The 24168-nt window shown below is 32.1% G+C and overlaps 1 protein-coding gene across 1 annotated transcript in view; it reads right to left on the reverse strand.

Annotated features, from left to right (window-relative positions):
• LOC107456854 (serine-rich adhesin for platelets-like) overlaps positions 1–22752 on the reverse strand; it is a 25826-nt gene extending 3074 nt beyond the window's left edge. Inside the window, exons 1-3 of the mRNA XM_071181862.1 lie at positions 22545–22752; positions 13854–14278; positions 3283–9393 (exon numbers count right to left, since the gene is read on the reverse strand). Coding sequence (XP_071037963.1) covers positions 3283–9393; positions 13854–14141 — 6399 coding nt within the window. The 5' untranslated portion in view covers positions 14142–14278; positions 22545–22752. The remainder of the gene's footprint in view (positions 1–3282; positions 9394–13853; positions 14279–22544) is intronic.
• Between the last annotated feature and the right edge of the window lie 1416 nt (positions 22753–24168).

Raw genomic sequence — 24168 nt, forward strand, 5'->3', positions numbered from 1 at the left:
AAACAAAACTTACAACAGTTACTTTTCTCAACAACTGAAATTTAGAATAGTGTGATTAAGAAAAATATGTGAACTGTTTGCAATTTCAAATTAATATTGAAATGCACAGGTTTAGAATTTTCTACAGTGAAAAGTTTTCGGAACTTCAGTGTTCAAATAAGTATACAAAAGCTAGACGTTAAGAACGTATCCAATGAGCGAGTAAAGCGATCATCGGATTGCGAAGCAATCCGAAATGAACTGCGAAAGCAGTTCCGGGGGTTGGCGAGCACCAGCGAGCAGGGGGCGAAGCCTCCTAGTTATATTTATTTTAACTAAACAATTTTGCCAAGTTAAATAATCAATAGAAGTTCAATAATATTTTTTAATATATTGTTATTATTATTATTAATGATAATAAGCTGGATTCTTTATAGCTGAATTCATTAAAATCTATAATCTACCATATTTTCTGCTCACTGATCTGCAGTTTTACGTAGAGCATTTAGAATCGTATACTGCAGCTTTAAAGAAAGAGTTTACATCCATTGTAAACGTTTGTTTCGGCTTTGTGGTCAAAGTTAAAATGATATTCCACTACGATAGCGTTTTTAACTTGGGGATTTTTGCAAAATCTCTTATTTTACACTTACGTAAGTTTGATATTTTTTACGGGCACTTGTGCATATCACCAGAACTGACGCATGCGCAATCACTTGAAATCGTACGTGCGTTCGGAAGCTAATATAAATTTGCGAAATCTTCCAATTATAAACTTTATTTGTTCTATAAATGTTTGGTAAAATTTTCTAATTATTTTAATGTATTAATTAATGACAAGTGTTTTGAATAATGGTTGATATGAAGATAGTGGCAGATGAATCACTTTTTATCCTATATTCATATTTGATTAAATGATTCAATGATTTGTGTGAAATGTGAAATTACTTTTTTCTACATTATTATGCTTTATAGAGCTATGAATAGAGAATTATGATGGGCTTAATGTTCTTGTATAGAATTTTATTGAATTGACAAAGTGTGAAATTGGATCCCCGAGTTTTGAAATTGTGTTTATAGATGCAAATTTTAGTGGAATTTTATACTATGATTGGATACCACTAGTTGAATCATTACTGTTTTCTGAGAGGCCGGGAGAACTGTATTAGGAACAATGAGCTTTTGAGTACGGGTCGTGGGAACTATATTAAGTTCACGATCATGGTTACTCTTCTGTTGCCATCAGCAGTAGAGTGTATACGAGGAGTATATACGTTATGCGTGATCGAGACTGAGTAACAACAGCGTTCACGATCACGGTTCCTCTTGTGTTGCCATTAGCAGTAGAGTGTGTACATGAAGTGTATACTTTGTGTGTGATCGAGATTAAGTAGCAACAGCGCGAAGAGGTGGATAATGTCGCAGTTACAAGTAGCAAGTCAACTATTCAATATGGACCATCCATCGAAGTAGGCGTCCTATTCAAATCGAAGTGGGAGTTTCTGTCTTGGTAAGCGTGTTCACATCACGTCCGGGTCACCAATTTGGGGAGAAAGAAATCGATAATCGGCGGGGAGGGTAGAATCGATAATAGATGATCGGGTGCTAGAAAATCAAGCTTATTGCTTGATTTTCTGGCACGGAATATATTATATACTATATAATAGCAACATATTAAAAAATTAACAAGGTAGCGAGATTTACCAAAATTAGAGTTAAGCCAACTGTTTGATTTCGACTCCAAAGACGACTGGAGTTGCTTCGTCGATCTTTCAGAGTTAGCAGGTTGTTGTATATTCTGCAAAGTTTTGTTGATTAAAACGAGGTTTAAAATTATAACAACAAACACTTTCCGTTATAAAATCATAACTGTAATTTTATTCTAATTCTATTTTTATTTGAATAGTGGGATAACTCCTTTCTCTTGTCCATTTAAATATGCAAAACATGATGACTATTTTGTTTATCCTATTTTGGCTGATCCTATTTTGACCAGTGTTTTACAACAGGAATAAGCTGGAGGTATGCTAGATTTAAAATAAGGTAAATATGACTTGCAGGACTATAATATGGCTATTTTAATATTTTTTCAATCAGTAAAATCGGACTTCTATTCAAATAAGGCTTTCACATGTTTCGTACAGTTAGTATGATTTTATGTCCATTAAAGATAAAAATATTGTAAATACAGTATGATCCTAAATTATTACGATGTGCTTTTTTTTTAAGAATAGAAAGATACTCTCTTTTCTATAACAAAAAACTTCTTCGCATCAAATTAATATTTTAAATAAAATTTAAAAAAAATTGATTTTTTTTCTTCAGTCTTGTTTTTAGAAAATTGAATAAAATAGGATGAAATCTAGTAGATAGCGCGATATCTTTGATCTCGTGATAGTCCCATAACAGACTAGTAGTTAAAACAAGGTTCTCAGTAGAACTCAAGCGTCACTGGCTGCGGTCAGTGTGCGGGTGGTTGACCACTTCGATCATCCTATGAAGGGACCGAAATAGTGTGGTATATTCATTCACCAGGAGTATGTTCGTTCACCAAGATTTGGCACTTGACTCCAAATCCTCGGACGAAGAGTTCATATCAGAGCGGGAAGTAAGAGGAGAAACGTCTCCGCGCTTGAAACTGAAACAACCCTTAATGCTCGCCAAACGCAAACAGCGAATTCCTTTTCAGTCTATTACTTCGCTTTATCATCTGCTATTATACCTTTCGTTACTCTAGCTAATTAAATATATTGCAGCAAAATGTCTCAAAAAGGACAAACTAGTCACTCAAAATTGAGAACTATCATCAAATTTATAAAATATTTGATGTTAAAAAAATACACATAAAAATTGCGAAATAAATATTTTTCTCGTACGATCGCCACATAGCAAATCCTTATCTGTAACTATAATTAACTGTATCGGGTCTCATCAAACTGTACTATTGAAAAGTGCTCAACTTCGTGCGCAGGTTGTTTGATTACCAAAGTAGGGGAGCCATCCCCTCAGCGGAGGTTCAAAATTTTGATGGTTCGTCTAAAGATCATCCTCAGGCATGTTTCACAAACTGTTGCCAATAGCCCATTGTGCAGCTCTAGTTCTAGTACCTAATGCTACTGATCATGTGATCAAAGTGATACTTTTGCAAATTGAAATAATCGCGTTAAAATTTGATAGTATTCGTTAAATTTTTATACAAATAAAAAGCAATGTAAAACGGCTTATTAGAATATATGTATGTATGTATGTTCTTATAGAACATTGAAAAAACGAATATATAAAACTAAAATTAGTTTTAGTTACCTGGGATATTTCTTGTTCTAGGTCATCAGAAGTTCCTTTGGGGGCAATAGTTGCTTCATTCTTCTTGGGATCTCCATTTGGTGCAAGTATATTATCTCCAGATTCATTCTCATGCTTTGGTTTGGGCATCAAAGCATCTTCACCGTCGAAGTTGGCACAAGTGTTAATTTGCTTTGAAAATAGATTGTTTTCTTGAGAACTTTGAGCGATGTTTCTGGTGCAGCTGTGGATTTCATTATCATTATCCGTTTCCTCATTCACTCCTACTGCGAAACGAAATTCTGTTTTGGAATCAATGCTACTACCTGGATTGCAGTTAGGCGACTTTTTTGGAAGAATCGATTCATTTATCCGTGAGCATGATCCTAAAAGTTCCGCCCTTAACTCATCTTCATTTCGTTGATGAATTCCGGAAATCTGGTCCGCTAAGAGAGGCGCTGGTAAATCATCAAAGGTAGTTGTAGTTTGCCGAAGCGATGGAGACTCAGAAGATGTTGGAATCTGGCAAGATGAAATAGTTGGACATCTTGGAAAATATTCTTGGAGGTCCAAACAAGCTACTAATGATAATGTGGATTCGTTAGGTGAAGATACTTCATCAAAATTATGCTGCGGACCATTTGGATTGCCATTAGTAATTTCAGGGTATAAAATCGGCATGTTAGATTCACAACTATCGCTCTTGTCTTTGTTATTTCTCGCTCTGTTTTTAAAAAATCGTTTTGATTTTTCTTCGCAAGTGGCAGCATCAGAAAATATTATTTCATTCATAGTTGCCGATCTAACACCAGTCTTTGACTTACGCGGCTTTGAAGGTGATTTCAAGTGATTAGCAGGTTTTTCTCTAACTGTAGGCATGGGTGCTTTTTCATGGACGTATGACTCACTTTGTTTTACAATTACTTTATCAGAGGATTTCAATGAATTGCTTAAAATACTGTTAGATGACTTGTGCAGCATTTTCATTACGTTATCAGTTTGGGTTTCAACGCATCGGTGCGGTTTTGCTCTAACTGTAGGCATGGGTGCTTTTTTATGGACGTATGGCTCACTTTGTTTTACAATTACTTTATCTGAGGATTTCAATGAATTACTTAAAATACTGTTAGATGACTTGTGCAGCATTTTCATTACGTTATCAGTTTGGGTTTCAACGCATCGGTGCGGTTTTGCTCTAACTGTAAGCATGGGTGCTTTTTTATGGACGTATGGCTCACTTTGTTTTACAATTACTTTATCAGAGGATTTCAATGAATTACTTAAAATACTGCTAGTTGACTTGTGCAGCATTTTCATTACGTTATCAGTTTGGGTTTCAACGCATCGGTGCGCAGTTGCAGGGATAATCCCAGGTGTTGGATTAAAGGCGGGATATGATTGGGGTTTGGCGTTATTAGCAGGCGGAAAAGTAACACGTTTTTTACGAATGGATGATTCAACTCTGTTATATTTAACATTATTGGATGAATTTTGCTTCATTTTCATAGTGCTGTTAGCAAGTGTTGAAGGAGCGGAAGTTTTTTGATCAGCATTTATAGAGGGAAGCTTTATGCTGCTTTTATGAATAGATAATTCATATTGCTTCTTAGGAAGTTTTTTATCATCAATGGCTTTTGATGAGTTACGTTTAGCTCTGTTTTTTGTCACATTGCGTTTTGTTTTCAAGACAGTATTTACTCGTGTTTCAAAAGGTAAGTTAGGGTCTTGAGCGACTTGAACAACTGAAGGTGGTGAAGTAATCGTGGGTTGTGACAGATTCTTATTTGACTGGGGAAGCATACCGCCTTTTTTGTGAATAGATGAATTAATTTCATTGTACGAAAGCTTATCATTGTCATTGATTTCCGATGAACTAATTTGGATGTTGACTGAATTGAGTGACGTTTCAGAATCTGATAATATTACAACGTCCATGCTTTCATAATGAGTGTTCTTATTTTTAGCATTCTGATTTTCTTGCCTCAAGTTTGTTGAATTGTCCAGATTGGTATCTTGGATGTTGTTGGCTGAATCGGGTGATGTTTCAGAATCAGATAATATTACAACGTCCATGCTTTCATAATGCATTTTCTTATTTGTAGCATTCTGATTTTCTTGACTCAAGTTTGTTGAATTGTTCAGATCAGAATCTTGGATGTTGTTGGCTGAATTGAGTGACGTTATTAAATCAGACAATTGTACAGCGTCCATGCTTTCATAATGCATTTCCTTATTTGTAGTATTCTGATTTTCTTGCTTCAAATTTGGTGAATTGTCGAGATCAATATCTTGGATGTTGTTGCCTGAATTGTGAAAAGTTTTTAAATCGGAAGATTCTATAACGTCCACATTTTCATAATGTATTTTCTTATTCGTAATATTCTGATTTTCTATCCCCAAATCAGTTGAGTTCTCCAAATCGGTAGTAGTATCATCATCTAAGTATATTATTGGTGGTATTTTTAGAGATTTACTTTTTTGTTGATTATCAATGGAGATATCATCAGAATCGGAGGCAGTTTCAATAAGCATTGAGAACGAGTTAAGAAAATCCTTTTGTGCAGATATAGCATGCGGTTCATCCTGCATTTTTGAAAAAGTGTCGTGATTTGCGCCAGTTTCAGAGGGAATTGTGCTATTCTCTATTGGATCCATTTGCTCGGAGTTAACTTCATATTCATTTTCGTCCTTTGATGCATTGTTAGAACTCTGCATGGTGGCAACAGGTGGTGTAATGGTTTCAGGCTTAAGATGATTTTTCTTTATACTGTCAATTTCAATGTTAGTACTTGAGATTTCTGCAAAAGGTGTTTTATTATTCTCAGAATCACCACATTTTGAAGCATCCTGTGTATGTTGGATTTCCTCAATTGAGGCATCGTTCGGACTTGTGATAGTTACAACAGGAAGGTCATTCTGATCTGGCGTAGATTCAGATTTACATTGCACTTGATGAAAAGAGAGAGCATCAGGATTTGAGATAATTTCACAAGACTCATCGCTAGTGGAATCGTCACTCAAGTATATTATAGGTGGGATTTTCACAGATTTACTTTTCAGTTGATTATCATCAGAGATATTACCAGAATTCGAGGTAGTTTGAATATTCATTAAATTCTTGCAAAAATGTTCATTGTGCATGGATTTAGCTTTTGGTTCACACTGCATTGGGCCAATTGAAAGAGTTTCACGATAAGCGACATTTATAGTGTGGGTTGCATGACTCTTTACAGAGTCCTTTTCCTCGGATATAATTCCACATTTATGTTTTAGTGTGCCATTTGATTCATTGCTGGAACTGTGTACTGTTTCAATGGGTAACGTAATGATTTTAAGTTTAAGATGGTCGCATGTATTCAAATTTTCTGAAGGTGAATGAATCGGATCGTTCTTGGAGTTGGATTTTTGGAGTTGTCTGTATTTCATAAAAGACTTATTTTTAGCTTGCTGGGATGTCTTTTTCCTGGGACGCCCTCTTTTTCGCTTAACGGAACAATCCAGGTTATTTGTTTCTTCAGTAGCAGTTTTTAAAGGCAAATCATAGGATGAAGTTGATTCCGGCGAAGCTGATGAATAAAACGAAAAATTCTCTGAGGGTAAAGGTATTGACACCCCAACACTACGTTCTGGATTTGGTGAGCATAAATTTTCACAATTCATTAAAGACGTATTTTTAGCTTGCTGTGAAGTCTTTTTCCTGGGACGCATTCTTTTTCGCTTAACGGAACAATCCAGGTTATCTGTTTCTTCAGTAGCAGTTTTTAAAGGCAAATCATAGGATGAAGCTGATTCCGGCGAAGCTGATGAATAAAACGAAAAATTCTCTGAGGGTAAAGATATTGACTCCCCAACATTATGTTCTGGATTTGGTGAGCATAAATTTTCGGAATTCATTAAAGACGTATTTTTAGCTTGATGTGATGCCTTTTTCTTGGGACGCCCTCGTTTTCGCTTAATGGAACAATCCAGGTTATTAGTTTCTTCAGTCACAGTTTTTAAAGGCAAATCGTAGGATGAAGTTGATTCCGGTGAAGTTAATGAACAAAACGAAACATCCTCTGAGGGTAACGATATTGACATCCCAACATTACGTTCTAGATTTGATGAGCATAGTTTTTCACAGTTCATCACTTCATTAACATCCGGAATTTTTTGAGGTTTTCCCGGATTTTCCAAAATTGGCGAAGTAGCCTCTTTGGCTGGATTCAGTAACTTTTTTCCACTTTTGATGTCTTTATTTCTCTTAGACCTGCGTAGTTTAAGCTTTTTAACATTCCTAGGTGGCTCATCGTTTGATGACTCTGCAGATGTTAGGTCTATATCATCATCCACTTCATGAGAACTTTTACTTTTAGACACAGATAAGCTTTCAGTATTATCTCTGTTTATTCTCCACTTTGGTTTAAATTTCTTTGAAGGTTCAAAATACGACTGAATGTCAGCTTCGTTCAACCTTTTTATTTTTAATTTTGGTATCGGTTCTTTGGTAGCATTACTTGGAACTATATCCGGAAGAACATCTGGAAATGGAGAATTTATCCGACTCTCCATTAAGCAATCAGAGGACGAAGACGGAGGGGTTAAAGACGAATCGTTGCTAAACTTGGCAGTCAGGTAGGTATCTACATTCTGGCTTTTCTGTTTATTAGCATTTACAACAACGCGTGCAGAACTATAGTCCACTGCTTTGTCACACGTTAGAGATAAATCGTAGCAGAATTCACCAACTGGACCTACTTCTTCATGACTATTTGCAACAGGTGAAAATACAGATTTACGCTTCAATGTTTTTTCACACTTTAGAGATGATTTGTGATTAAAATGAGTCGAAGTGTAATTTTCTTCTCTATTACTGAAACTCTTAACTGATTTTGTAATTTTAATTGGACTCCTTTTGAATGTAGAAGTAGAAAATTGATGAAGACTTGTTTTCCTTTCTGTCGCTTTAAAAGTCAAATCATAAGCTATATTTTGAGCATTTGAATGCAAACTATCTAATTCATTTATCTGAGTAAAGGATGAATCTTTAAAAGGATCATTAGTGCACTTTCTGGAACAGCTTTCGTGTATAGCTGATGAGGAGTTTTTAGTAACTGATGTCTTATTTTGACCCTGGAAGTTTGGCAAACTATTATCTTGATTTGAGTTTATACTCGATAAGAAGTTATATAACTTATCCGGATTTGTCTTCGATTTTGATTTTTTTGAAAATGTCAAATCAGTAGCAGATAAGTTTGAACGTGAATCTTCAGTTAAGCCTTTTGAATTGTTAACAGACGAACTTTTCTGGAAAGCTAATTCAGTATCAAATGCTTCAACTCTTGACTTCAGATTTTCTTCACCCTCCTGGTTTAGAAAATTTCTAATCGGATTAAGACCTGAACGTATTGCGAGTGCAACATTTCTTCCGTTCCGTATTTTTTCAGAATCTATTCTGTTTAGCGTTGATCCAGTTAATTCGACTCCTGACTTTGCTTGTTGTTCACACTGTTTAATTAAGGAACTGCTACTTTGATTACCATCTAAACTTATTTCAGACGCAACATTTTCTCCGTTCAGCATTGATTCAGAGTCCATCTCTATAAATTTTCCGTTTGCTATGAGTGCTTTCACAGTCGTGTCATACTTGATATTTTTAAGCAGGTCAGAATTCTCGGGCTGTAAAAGTTTATTGACAGTTTCCGCCGATTGGTCAGTCTTTAAAATTTCAGAGATATATTTCACAATTATTGGACTTAGCATGCTGAAATCTACGCTTAAGTTCACATTAATAGCTTGTACTTCAGAGTTTGACTGCTCTTGGGTGACATTTTGAGTACTCGTTGAGGGGTAATTTTCAGGGTTTCTTTCAAGAGTCAAAGGTTCAGGAATATTATTTGATAGTTTGAAATTTATTTCATGACGAACTGGTTCTTTTTCAGTCACTGTTTCGTCACTTGTCACTGTTTGTTCAGTCACTGTTTCATTACTATCAACAAGTTCCTTTTGTTTAGATTGTGTTATCGGCAATGGCAGAGGAGAGACTTCATCAGATGAGATTTCATTAGTGGTCTGAGTGCAGGAGTCGTTCATACTTGTGAATTCCAATGTTGATGTTGATGCTTTTTCGGATTGGACATGTTCAGATGAACCCTTAAATGGAATGAAGAGTCATTAAAACTTGTTTAAAAGAGCAGCATAAATTTTTTTTACTGTACAACATTTAACTAATTATCAGGGTTATCAGTGGATCGGAAAAGAAAAAAAACCCAGCTGAAAATAAACTGCAGAAAAGTTATATATTAAAAAAAAAATAAAGTTTGAAGACTGCGGTCATTTTGACGATTCCTCAACAGAATTTTTGAGGTCAAAATAACACTTCAAAATTACAGTAGTTCGTAAACTGTAGTAACTTTGCAGCAGTACCAACTTCAAAAGTTTTACAGTAAATATGCAAAGATATCAGATTATTGGGTTGTACCTTTCATTACGCGCGATGGGAAACACTAGACTTCGTGCCTTGCGCAGCTGTAGCAGATGTCCCAAGTCAAAATTTTTGATGGTTTTTCATTGATGGGCCAACACAATCTTGATGGTAACCATCAATAACTCCAGAATAAACCATTATATTTTTCTATTGTAATCAACCTAAATAACCATCATCTAAATGTAGGAATTCTGACTGATTTATGATGGTCCAATAGAAGAATAACAACTAGTTTTGATGGTTTGTTCATATTGAACCATCACGAATTTCCATCATAGTTTCTTAGAAATCAAGTGTTGGTACGATCATGAACCACCGTCATCCCAATGTAGGAATTTGAACTGATTTATGACGGTCTAATATAAAAAATTCGAGTTGTTTTGATGGTATATTGCTGAGAATAAATAATCCTATCAAACCATCTGGGAAATGTATAGTTGGAACCATCATGAACCATCCCAGACCACCATAATTGTTGGTCCATGAGAGTCAAACTTCTCTTGATGATTAACCATCATAGTATTAAAGTATCATAGTTGGAACCATCATGAACCATCCCAGACCACCATGAATTGTTGGTTCATGAGAGTCAAACTTCTCTTGATGATTAACCATCATAGTATTAAAGTATCATATAGTTGGAACCATCATGAACCATCCCAGACCACCATGAATTGCTGATTCATGAGAGTCAAACTTCTCTTGATGATTAACCATCATAGTATTAAAGTATCATATGGTTGGAACCATCATGAACCATCCCAGACCGCCATAATTGTTGGTTCATGAGAGTCAAACTTCTCTTGATGATTAACCATCATAGTATTAAAGTATCATATAGTTGGAACCATCATGAACCATCCCAGACCACCATGAATTGTTGGTTCATGAGAGTCAAACTTCTCTTGATGATTAACCATCATAGCATTAAAGTATCATTTTCCATCACGGAATGATGGAAATTTGGTGACATGTCAAAAACCATGAACTTATAATGGAAAATGTTGGATGATGGTGTCCATTAAATGATGTTGGACCATCATGGATCTCCCTGAAGCCAACATAAACCATCAAAAAGTTTTGATGGGACCATCAAAAAGTTTGACTTGGGGTGCATTAAGCACTCATGGGTATCAATTGGGAAGTACAGCACACTGGAGACTTACCATGTGCTAAAGAAATATTGAGGTGTTTTCGTTGGAATTCGAACCCCATTCAGTCTGCTGTGAGATAGACCGATTAGCCCACTCGTGTACAGTATGTATCCAACTAAGTGGCTTCTTGAGGTGAGCCTAGTTGGTGCAGCTAAAATTCGTGGTTGTTTAATCATATTAGGTGAAAACAGTCAATAAACTATTTTGCTCGTTGAAAGCAGTTTCAATACTTTCTCTTACATGGTTATTTGACCGTTGTGAATTGTTATTTTTTCTCGAAATTTCTTACAAAGTAGAGTGGCATCTCTTGCGGTGTTCATCTCAGCTTTTAGATTTGTCATTTTTTTGTTAAGTTTTTGGAAGGAATTTTAAAAACAAGTAGTTCTAAAAATTTTGCTCCATTTATGTTCATTTGAAAATACTACGAAACATATTCTTTCAAGCAAAATTTTTTGTTTAATTTAAAAAGATTTATTTTTAAGCAATAAAAAAGGTATATTGTTTTTAATTATCTAAATTTGTTTAAGACGAATTTTAAAAAATAATGAAATTAATAAATTTATGAAGGAAAGTTTTATCAGTGAAGCTAAAAAATTTGGGATTAAATATCCAGTTTCAAATTCAAATATGTAAACTCTTTTCATAAAAAGTTGTTTCAAACTAAAAGTAAAAATGTACTTTGATTACAGACAAAATGACGTCTTCATTTTTATTCTAAAATAGTTTTGGCTTTGATTAATTCGCTTAGTATTAATTCGAATAAAAAAACTTATTAATTTTAACTACTTGCATTCTATTATAATATTGTTTTCGCCATAATTTAGTGTAAAAACAACTTTTTTAAGTCAAAAATAAATAAATAAATAATAAATTAATAAAAATAAAGTTAGTAATAAAATAAAGTTAAAATAAAGTTGATAATAAAATTACAAAGCATAAAATTACAAGCAATAATTAAACTGTCTAAAAATTTTACTTGAAATTTCTTGATTCTTCTAAATATAAGACATTACAATTAAGTCAAATATGTATTTTATGAATTGTTTTATAAATATAGTTGTTTTCTTTATCTCTCCAATTAACATACATGTTTAGAATCTTTATCTAAATTTTATAAATTAATAGTTAGAACTTAATATATAATCAGGAAAAAAAACGTTAAAAAAAATTAAAATTTATTAACAAGGAAAACAACATTGAAGATATCACAATCTGATTAATTGCCAAAAGACTCTCTCCCACTTTTACAACAATACAAAATAACAGTAGTTTTTCTGCAGATACACCAGAAAATATATTTCTTAAACAATGACTGTTTAATTACTTGAAATTTATAGCAGTACAACCACAGATTTAAAATTTCAACATTTTTTTAAAATTTATGATGATATAGGGCAGGGATGGCTAAACAATGGCACGCGTGCCATTTATGGCACCCGACACAATATTTCGGGCACGCCACCGATCACATTTGTTATTACACAAATGGTATTACACTATGAAGCATATGTAACAATTAAATTAAAATTCACAAAAAAACACACAAAATAATAAACAATTATTAATAAAAAATTAACAATTAATGCTAATAAAACAATTAATAACCATAAAAAATAAGCTAACAATAAATAACTAGCAAAAAAATTAAAAAAACCTGCTTAAACTAACATCTTACAACCTAATATAAGTTATTTGTCATCTAATCTGCAACAACAGAAGTCACACTGATGTTACTTTAAGTTGAATTACGCGTATAACTGAGACAGTGCAAATTTTTTTTTCATTGTAAATAAAGAGTTTTGAGTTGATAGTATTTAGTATTAATATTTTCCCAATAATCACGAAGTCAAAATTATTTGACGGCACGTCTATGACCTCATCAAACAATTTTTTAGAAAAAATGGCACGTTGGTGTATAAAGGTTCGCCACCCCTGATATAGGGACTATACATAAACTACACTAATTTAGTAGACAATACCTAATTTTTTTAGAATTTTCTGAGAAATTACTTCGCATTAGCTGCAAAATAACTGAAGTATCGTTACAGTTAAGATTGCACCGCAGAAAATCTACAGTTGTCTGTAGAATAACTTCAAATATACTTCAATTCTGTCGAAAAACTGCAATTTATTTTTGGCTGGCAAACTACAATTTTAGCTAGCTTCTCTGTTTTTAAACATGAGCTTAAAACACTAATGGCAAGGTTAAAAAGCAGTGTCCCGTAGTGGTAAAGATCGTAAGGACACGGTTCCAGTAAAACACCAAAGTCAAGTATCACAGTAAGTGGGTGAGTGACCACTTCGATCAGCCTGCGTAAGCACCGAGGGTGTGCGGTATGCGAGGGTATGTTCCTCGTTAAACTGTTCTACCGTACAGTGCTCGACTTCGCAAGCAGGTCGTCACGCTGCCAAAGCAGGGCGCCCATCCCCTCTGCAGAGGATCGAAATTGTGATGGCATTTCTTCGGAATTTTATTTCTCAAAAGAAACAAAAAAACAAACTCACATTAGAAATTATCTACGACTAAAAAAAGATAATTCAACAATAAAAATAATGTAAATATATGACAAAATTGAGTTAAACATACTGACTTTAAGGAACTTTATGTCAACATATTTGGGGAGGCAAAGCACATTTAATATTTACATCACAGCTTTGGAAATCTGTGAATTTTTAAAGGACTCTCTTTCTACTTGAATCTTTTCGCTACATATTGATCGATTCTGATGAATAAAAATTTTGAATGGGGGTATTGAACATTTTAAAGAAAATTCTGCTTTCGAGAGTTTTTTTTCCAGTTGCTTTTTTAAGTCGGTTGCTTATTTAAGTCGTCACTTACTTTTGTTGACTCGCCACGTGGCGTGTGGTTATTTATAGGTCTAGAGGATATTGACAAAATTAACAGGTACTAGCGTGAAAAGATGCAGCAATGAGTTTGTTACTATAAAAAAATAATAATAATAATAATTTACCTGTAAATGAAGCTCAGATTCATTGTTGCTGTTGGACGAAACAGGAATCTGCGAGTCCCTTATCATTATTTGTAAGGACGTAACAGAAGTAACCGGAGGAATGAAGCTATGGTTAAAAGGAACATTCTGTGCCATTACTGGCTGCATGCTGCCCATGTTAAAAAGAACTGGCAACGCGTTCACAGGTCTGTATGTGGCCAATGGCAGCATTTGCATGGCAGCTACATGTTCGACATTTGGGCGTTGCAAAACGAACAGCCTCCGCGAATCTGTTGGAAAATTCGACATATTTTCAGATGCTGGGACCAGGAAGGCTTCAGTAGATGGAGTGTAAGCAATTTGACCCCTGGTCAAGACAACTGAACGTTCTGGCTGCTGATCTGGAAATATAGCTCATCTGTGCACCAAGGCATGAAGATTCACACCTACAAATGATGGAAGATATATGGTAAGAAATATTATTAGGTAAGGTTAGAATATATATATATAGGGCNATATATATATATATATATATATATATATATATATATATATATATATATATATATATATATATATACGTATTTTCCTGTATTTATATATATATATATATATATATATATATATATATAATGAAAAAATTAAAAATGACGAAGTTTATTACGGGGTTCAGCCTCAATACATAAAAAGCCTTATTTTCTCATATAGTGGAGTTTTATAAGACCCGTTATATAAAATTGTAGTTTATATCAAGATAAATAAAAAAGCTTATATGCCATTTTATTAAAAAACAAAAATAATAATAATAAAGAAAAAAAAATTATAAACGCTAAATTTCTTGTAAAGAATTTTGGGCGGAATATCAACCGTGCCGGGCCCCGGGACAATTGTCTTTCTCTTTCTCTCCCCTCTTCCCTTGTGTACGCGATTTGATGACACCACATGTAAATTACACGCATAATTTTCTTAAATTATGAGGAATAGGAATGTCTACTACTTTTTTTCACTGAATATTCTAGTATTTCTGAATATCCCGTAGAGTAAGCGTGTGTACATGGCGCAAAAAAAAAGATATAAACTTGAATAACTTTCGCTCTAATGATCGAATTTTCACGTAATAAGTGTCAATTTTTGCAGTTCCAGGTGGTGATTTCAAATATGGTAATTAATTTGTGTTAACTATTAATTAAGTTACGAAATCAGACACAAAAACGTAGTTGTTTCTTTGAATAAACTTAAATTTTTTTTTACATATTTGGTTTTCTGACCCTCAAAATAGACAAAATTTAGAAAAAATTAAGGGACTAAATTGGAGGGGGCTAGGAAACTATATATGTATATTTAGCGATAGTACATAAAAACAGCCAAGCAATGTCGCCGACTCAGAAAGAGTAATTTTAAATAACCATAGACTGATTCAAGAGAGCAATACCTAATTTTTCTCCACTGCTAAGCAAGCAACCAAATTGAAACAATAAAAAAGAATGAAATAAAAACTTAAGGTTTTTCATCCAACGCTTTGTGTGATAGTTCGGAGAGGTTTGTTAAAGAGAGGTTGTGATTGACCGGAGAGGTTGTTTATATTAAAATATCTCGAAGTTTTTAGACAAGAGACATTTTTTGAACTGTTATCTGACCAAGAAACAAAGATTGTTTTCTTTTTAATCTGTTTTGAAAATAAAATTTGAATTAATGAATAAATTATTCATGATTTTCCAAAATTTTTGAATTTGAACACATGAACTTTTTATCTAACATTATTTGTATTTTTTTACGTCGTTTTTACTTTATTTTTATGAAGATTTCACACTAAAATCAAATTCATAATTCTTATAATTATATGCAAAATTGTACGGCTAATCATTTTTACAGCTTTGATCGAATTTCTAGGCAAGAAAGTTTAAAAACAGAAATAAAAGTCCCTGAAAAAAATGCAGATGGTTCAGGATTTGGAGAGAAAAAACCTGACAGTTTTTTTAAATTGGGTGTTAAGTTAAAGAAAACTTCAAACACTAAAAAAAAAATTCAAAAAAAGAGATCTGTATATATTGATAGTATTGGGGAAAAATCTGCATGATGGGATCAGAATTTGAAAAATGTAAAAATTTAAGGAATTAATTGATTCAATAGTTTTTTACGAATTACACGCGGCCGGAAAATTTAGAATTTAATTATAAATTTCAGACGTTTAGGTCTTATTCATTGTCTTTTTTCCCGATCAAAACTTAAAATAAATCAGAGTTGCAATTCAAGATAGAAAAGTTTCAATATGAGCTTCAGTTTTAATTTTTATTGAAAAGAGTAAAGAAAAACATCTATATGTTGAGAAGCAAGCGTTTTCTCTTTATTTTCATCAAAATAAGTATTTGATAAATAGATTATATCGTTTAATTTTTTTGTTTTCCTGGTGTTAAACACTTTTTATATATATATATATATTATTTATATATATATTATTTACCTCCTTTTAAAACTATCTCCTTCCTATTTTCTATTACTTTCACCATTTCTGAGATAAAAGTTCATTCAATAAAGAATTATATAATAATAATAANGATAAGAGCTGATAGTTAAAAAAATGATTACAAAAAACGAAACAGCATGGTTTTGTTTTGAAAAGTATTTCAGCACATAGTAAAGAGGAAAAGATAAATAGTTTGGTCCATTCTCATAAAAAAAGAAGGAAATAACATAATTTTCATAATTAATAACATGTAACGAATAATATAATGTAATATAATTAAAACCAAAAGGAAATGTACAGAGGATGAAAAATGCTGCATAAAACAGTTACAAATGTGTAAAACATTAATAAATATATATAATTATATCACATATATATCTTTTTTATATATATATCATGGGTGCAAGTTTGATAAAAGGCCAAGACTGAAAATTTTTTGACTGAAATACCTAACATACACGATACCCCCTCGACATATGCAAACTATCTAAGAAAGCTTTACCATAATACATCAAGTTTAAATACTGCACAAAAAATATTTATTCATCTGTCTTTTGATAAAATAACAACAGGACATAAGAAAGTAGACCAATAACGTAGACCTAAAAAAATATTTTTATGGACAGAAAAAAAAAAAAATTCCGATTTCCGTCTTCGAGTCAGTCTTGTTTCCGTCTTACTTCCGTCCGCGGACATTTTCAAAAGACGGAAATCCGTCCTGGGGACGGAAGACTTGCACCCATGACTGAAATTGACGTTAATTATTGTCTATTTTTTATTAAATAAGGATGTTATGATGTCTACTTTAGAGACCTATTATCTGGAAAAATCTATTCTCCAGACTGGCCAAAGTCCCGACGATGGGACTTTTCAATGTATATATATAATTACGCATACATATATTTAAAAAAAGTATTAAAATATTACAAGAATAAACTAAATAAACATATCACATAAAAAAATTCAGCATAGATAGCAAGAGATACAAGCGACAACATATACTCAGTTCTATTTTATGTAGCTGCAAATCAAATGTAAATTTTAGCTATACTAGGAAACATTTATTTTCAGTAAGTATAAATGTATTATGAAATGCTGTTCTCGTAATATTAAAGAAGAAATTTTTTATTCTGATAAAGTAATATTTTCAAAATGTTAAATCATTTTTTGCTCTTTATATATATATATACATTATTTTAAAACCCGTCTAATTACGGCTTAATTGTGTCGAGAATATCAACATAAAGTTCAAAAACATTTTCAACTGTGACAGATACCTTTGAGCAAAATACCGAAGGATTAAAATTTAAATATTTTTGAAGAGAGGTTTCTTTAGTGACAACCAATGAATTTAAAGTTTTCCTATTTCCGTTGGAAGTGTCAATTAAATTTGAAGAATTTTGTTCCGTTGGAAGTGTCAATTAAATTTGAAGGATTTTGAGGATTAGCATAATAAGCAGATAAACCTTTTAATCTTGAAACTTCACGACATTTTACACACGCTACTAGAATAGAAAACTTTTCCTCCAGTTCTGGGGAATCTAGCTTCCCATGTAAATTTTTCGAATTAACTATTCCGAAAAATTTATTAAAGTATTTCGAAAAAGTATAAGTATTTTGCCAAAGCGTATAATAAGTCTTTCGGAAGTATTTCGAAAAACTTATTATACGTTTTAGGCGAAAAACATTTAATAGGTTTTTATAGTAACGAAAAAATAGGCATTCAGAAAATAAAGATATCAGTGAAGTTGCAATGGGCACTGAGTAAAGTCATTAGAATTAAATTTTATCATAATAGAACGGGGAACTAAATCAGTGGAAATAAATCTGCTTTAATGTTATTGTTAAATTTTAGAAATGACACATTCTATCACTTTTCTAGCAAATGTACAGATTAACTAGGGTGATCTCTTGGAGCATTGGTTTCCAAATGGTGTTCCTCGGAACCCTAGAGTTCCGTGGAGGGGGAGGGAACCCTAGAGTTCCGTCACTAGGGTTCCGAGACTTAGAAGATTTTCAATTAGTTACTATTTTTTAAACCTGTTATTAAATATATATTTAATTAATTATCCATTACTAATTTAACTTTTCCGTTATTTTTATGAAGTTATTCAATTAAAATACTTGTGAAGAAAGAAAAGTTAAATTATGAAATGTATCTTATAATAAAAATATGTGTATTTATGGAAAATTGCATCAGTATTTCATATCAAATAAAAATAACAATGAAGAAGAATGTTTCTCAGAATTTATTTACTCTGTTTTTAATTTTTATTCGAACGAAAACTATTATTCAGCTCCTTCATTTTCAGTTTATGCACACACTAAAACTAAATTATGAATTAGATTATATGCTGCTCCAGACATGTAAATCGACTTTCAGACATAAAACCAAATTTTAAAACTAGTATTGATACGAACGATAGGATTAAAAAATTTCGTACTTCATGCAGTCATTAAATATTTTCAAAATAAAAATATTAAATTTATTAAATATTTTCAAAATAAAAGTATAAAATTTACTAATTATTTTCTAAATATTTAGTAGTACTTCGTTAAATTACTAAAATCATAATTGCTATTGAAATTTATTCATTAAGAAACAGGGTTCCGTTAGAAAACAGATGGATAATTAAGGATTCCATAGTCGGAAAAAATTGGAAATCGCAGGCTTAGAATGACGAAATATTACCTAGGTAATGGGAAAATTACATAGATAATCCGAAAATTACCTAAAAAGCATTCCTTAAAGTAAAAATAAGATCCTTGCCAGAACAACGGTAACGTTTCTGTACACTTAAATGAACATATTGTTATTTATTTGCTTTTCGCTATCCGCACAATCAAGTTACTACAATCAAATAATCAACACATTAATTTAAAGAATAAATCATTAATCACTTTAAAACTATAATATCAAAATATCAAAAGGTTTAAAATAATATTACATTTAAAGAAATTAACATCGTCATCGATTTATTTTTTGATATTTAAAGTATCAAGTCAAAACTATAAGAAAATAGTTTATAGAAGCAGAGAAACCGCTGGGATCTATAAATTCAAGACTTTTGAATAAATAAATGATCTTTTGAACTTAAACGATACGGAAACCGTCAATGTGAGCATTGCCAAGATAATCTAAGGAAAAATATTGATTCCGCACTTTAACGGAGTCAATCGGTTAATCTACAGATTACCTAGATAATATGCATATAAACAGTCTTAAAACTTTATTGGTAACATTAATATGATTAAACATTTAAATAATTTGAAACAAACTGTTTATTGTCCACAAATTAGTTTATGGATTGAAAAAAAAGGTCTTTTGAACTTTAACGATTTGGAACCCGTCAATATGAACATTACCTAGATAAATTAAGGAAAAATATTGATACCGCACTTTAACGGAGTCAATCAATTTATCGACAGATTACTTGGATAATATACATATAAACAGTTTTAAAACTTTATTGGTAACATTAATATGATTAAACATTTAAATAATTTGCAACAAACTGCTTCTTGTCAACAAATAAGTTGAAAGAAAGAAAGAAATGATCTTTTGAACTTTAACGATACGGAACCCGCCAATGAGAACATTACCTAGATACTACTCAGGAAAAAGATTGCTTTCGCACTTTAACGGAGTCAATCGGTTAATCTACAGATTACCTAAATAATATACATATAAACAGTTTTAAAACTTTAATGGTAGCATTAATGTGATTAAACATTTAAATAATTTTCAACAAACTGCTTCTTGTCAACAAATAAGTTGAAAGAAAGAAAGAAATGATCTCTTGAACTTTAACGATACGGAACCCGCCAATGAGAACATTACCTAGATACTACTCAGGAAAAAAATTGATTCCGCACTTTAATGGAGCCAATCGGTCAATCTACAGATTACCTGGATAATATACATATAAACAGTTTTAAAACTTTATTGGTAACATTAATGATTAAACATTTAAATAATTTGCAACAAACTGCTTCTTGTCAACCAATAAAATGGAAAAAAAAAGAAATGATCTTTTGATTTTTAACGATACGGAAACCGCCAATGAGAACATTACCTAGATACTACTCAGGAAAAAAATTGATTCCGCACTTTAACGGAGCCAATCGGTCAATCTACAGATTACCTGGATAATATACATATAAACAGTTTTAAAACTTTATTGGTAACATTAATGATTAAACATTTAAATAATTTGCAACAAACTGCTTCTTGTCAACAAATAAAATGGAAAAAAAAAGAAATGATCTTTTGATTTTTAACGATACGGAAACCGCCAATGAGAACATTACCTAGATACGACTCAGGAAAAAAATTGATTCCGCACTTTAACGGAGCCAATCGGTCAATCTACAGATTACCTGGATAATATACATATAAACAGTTTTAAAACTTTATTGGTAACATTAATGATTAAACATTTAAATAATTTGCAACAAACTGCTTCTTGTCAACAAATAAAATGGAGAAAAAAAAGAAATGATCTTTTGATTTTTAACGATACGGAAACCGCCAATGAGAACATTACCTAGATACGACTCAGGAAAAAAATTGATTCCGCACTTTAACGGAGCCAATCGGTCAATCTACAGATTACCTGGATAATATACATATAAACAGTTTTAAAACTTTATTGGTAACATTAATGATTAAACATTTAAATAATTTGCAACAAACTGCTTCTTGTCAACAAATAAAATGGAGAAAAAAAAGAAATGATCTTTTGATTTTTAACGATACGGAAACCGCCAATGAGAACATTACCTAGATACGACTCAGGAAAAAAATTGATTCCGCACTTTAACGGAGCCAATCGGTCAATCTACAGATTACCTGGATAATATACATATAAACAGTTTTAAAACTTTATTGGTAACATTAATGATTAAACATTTAAATAATTTGCAACAAACTGCTTCTTGTCAACAAATAAAATGGAGAAAAAAAAGAAATGATCTTTTGATTTTTAACGATACGGAAACCGCCAATGAGAACATTACCTAGATACGACTCAGGAAAAAAATTGATTCCGCACTTTAACGGAGCCAATCGGTCAATCTACAGATTACCTGGATAATATACATATAAACAGTTTTAAAACTTTATTGGTAACATTAATGATTAAACATTTAAATAATTTGCAACAAACTGCTTCTTGTCAACAAATAAGTTGAAGGAAAAAAAAAGAAATGATCCTTTGATTTTTAACGATACGGAAACCGCCAATGAGAACATTACCTAGATACTACTCAGGAAAAAAATTGATTCCGCACTTTAACGGAGCTAATCGGTCAATCTACAGATTACCTGGATAATATACATATAAACAGTTTTAAAACTTTATTGGCAACATTAATGATTAAACATTTAAATAATTTGCAACAAACTGCTTCTTGTCAACAAATAAGTTGAAAAAAAAAAGAAATGATCTTTTGATTTTTAACGATACGGAAACCGCCAATGAGAACATTACGTAGATAATCTAAGGAAAAATATTGATTCCGCACTTTAACGGAGTCAATCGGTTAATCTACAGATTACCTGGATAATATACATATAAACAGTTTTAAAACTTTATTGGTAACATCAATATGATTAAATATTCAAATAATTTACAACAAACTGTTTATTGTCAACCAATGAGTTGATAGAATGAAAGACAGTATCTTTCGAACTTTAACGATGCGGAACCCGTCAATGTGAACATTACCTAGATGAATTGAGGGGGGAAATCTTGATACCGTACTTCAAAGGAGCAAATCAATTAACATCGTAAAACATTTCGGGATCTTTTAACTAAATACTTTTGAAATTACACGGTACAAACTGTTTATTGTCAAAAAATAAGTTAATAGAAGAAAAAAAATGATCTTTGAATTTTAGAGATACGGAACCCGTCAATGTGAACATTACCTAGATAAATTTAGGAAAAAACTTGATTCCGCACTTTAACGGAGCCAATCAGTTAATCTACAGATTCCCTAGATAATATACACATTGACAGTTTTAAAGCTTTAGTGGGAACATTAATATAGTAAACCATTCAAATTCACGCATCAAACTGTTTATAGTCAAAAAATGATAATAATTACAAATTACAATAATGATTACAACAAAAATGATTGTATCAATCAGGGGAGTGAAGTGTAATTATATTTATATACAGTAGTATTTTATGATATAATAAAAATATGTGAAAAATAATTATACTCTGAATGATCATATTTACCAAATAGTTCACGCATCGCTGATGCTTGGTGTACAACGAACCAGATCCTGAATACTCGGTATCCTGATTACATCACCCACTTCATCTACAATTGTCCAGGACCATGTGGAGTGCGCATTGGAATGTAAGCAGAAACCGGAAACCATGGTAATACGCAACTAAGCCCTGGATGAGAGATCCTCCCCCGCTTATGCCAATAATCTCGCTTGCAATACGTGAAAACAACTTTCAACGTTCAATTATTGGGATCTAGGGAGAAGGAAGGGTTTTGGGTTCGTCTATTTTTGTTTCTCTTAAGGGGTTGTGAGAAAAAATATTTTTTAGTGGTACAATTTATGGAAATTTTTTGTTTGATGCGTACAAACAATTTAGTAAGAAACGTATTTTTTAAAAAAGAAAATTTTTTAAAATAATTTTAAAATAAATTTAAAAAATAATTTAAAAAATAATCAATAAGTTAATAATATAATAAATAATAGTAAATTAATAATAAAATTCAAAAAAAACAAAATTCTAGAATTGGCTGAGAATTATTTGTCGTCGGTTTATAAAATGCTCCAGTCATTAAGGTTTTTAAATGAATGATAATCACATTCCTACCTATGACAGATTTTTTCCTACAGCACAACGTAGACAATCAAAGCAATTTATTACAAGAAATTTAGCAGAATAAATTGTGTAGTTCAACAGAAAAAACCCGAATGCGGCTATGCTGCTGCAAATTCAATTTAAAAAAAATAAAAAAAAAATAAAAAAATATCAACGTGTTGTTTATAGTTGACACTTCATNATATATACTTATTTATAATATTTTTTTCCTACTTCGTGCCACAATATTTTTTTCGATAGCACATAGATAAACAAATAGTTCTTTAGGCCTGTGTAGGGGGCAGGGAACTGTCCTTGTATCAGAAAGGTTCTGGGTACGAATCCCGGGCAAGGCATGGATGTTCTTTCCTTCTCTGTACCATCTGTCCTCACTGTGTTAGCGACCACCTAATATGGTGCCCCTGAAAGAGGGGCCAACAAAATCGCCCTGTATATGCCTGAATTGACGAATGTTAACACAGGTGGGAATTGGAAGAAAAAAAAAGATAAACAAATTGAACAACATAGGACGACGAACTAAACAACATTCGAATGCGGTTGCACTGCACCAATCTCATGATTAAAAACAACTTACAATAATTTATACCTAGCTCAAGGAAACTAAATGGTGCTTGAATTATGTCTGAAGGAAACCAATGAAGGGAGGAAGAAAATGGGAACAAAACAAAAGGAATTAAGTCCTGAATAGCATCATGGGATTGGGAAACCCGTACTTATGTAAAAATGATAACCCCTTCGAAGCGGAGGATAATAAACAAAATTAACATAATTTTCAAATTGAAAATTGTCCAGTCTATTATTTGTTTCTCCTCGTATAGGATGACTAAAGCTACAAATAGCTAATTTACATCAATAAGAAATTTTGCTTACCGAAAGAGAAAAGAAAAACATATCGTCTCAAATCTTTTGCTCCCTATTGTATATATATATTTTAGGAATGCATATGTATGTACATTTTCGTCACATACATACTTACATACTTTGTATGTAAATACGTACGAAATAAATCATTATC

This window comes from Parasteatoda tepidariorum, chromosome 6, assembly GCF_043381705.1.
Source record: "Parasteatoda tepidariorum isolate YZ-2023 chromosome 6, CAS_Ptep_4.0, whole genome shotgun sequence".
Taxonomy (NCBI): domain Eukaryota; kingdom Metazoa; phylum Arthropoda; class Arachnida; order Araneae; family Theridiidae; genus Parasteatoda; species Parasteatoda tepidariorum.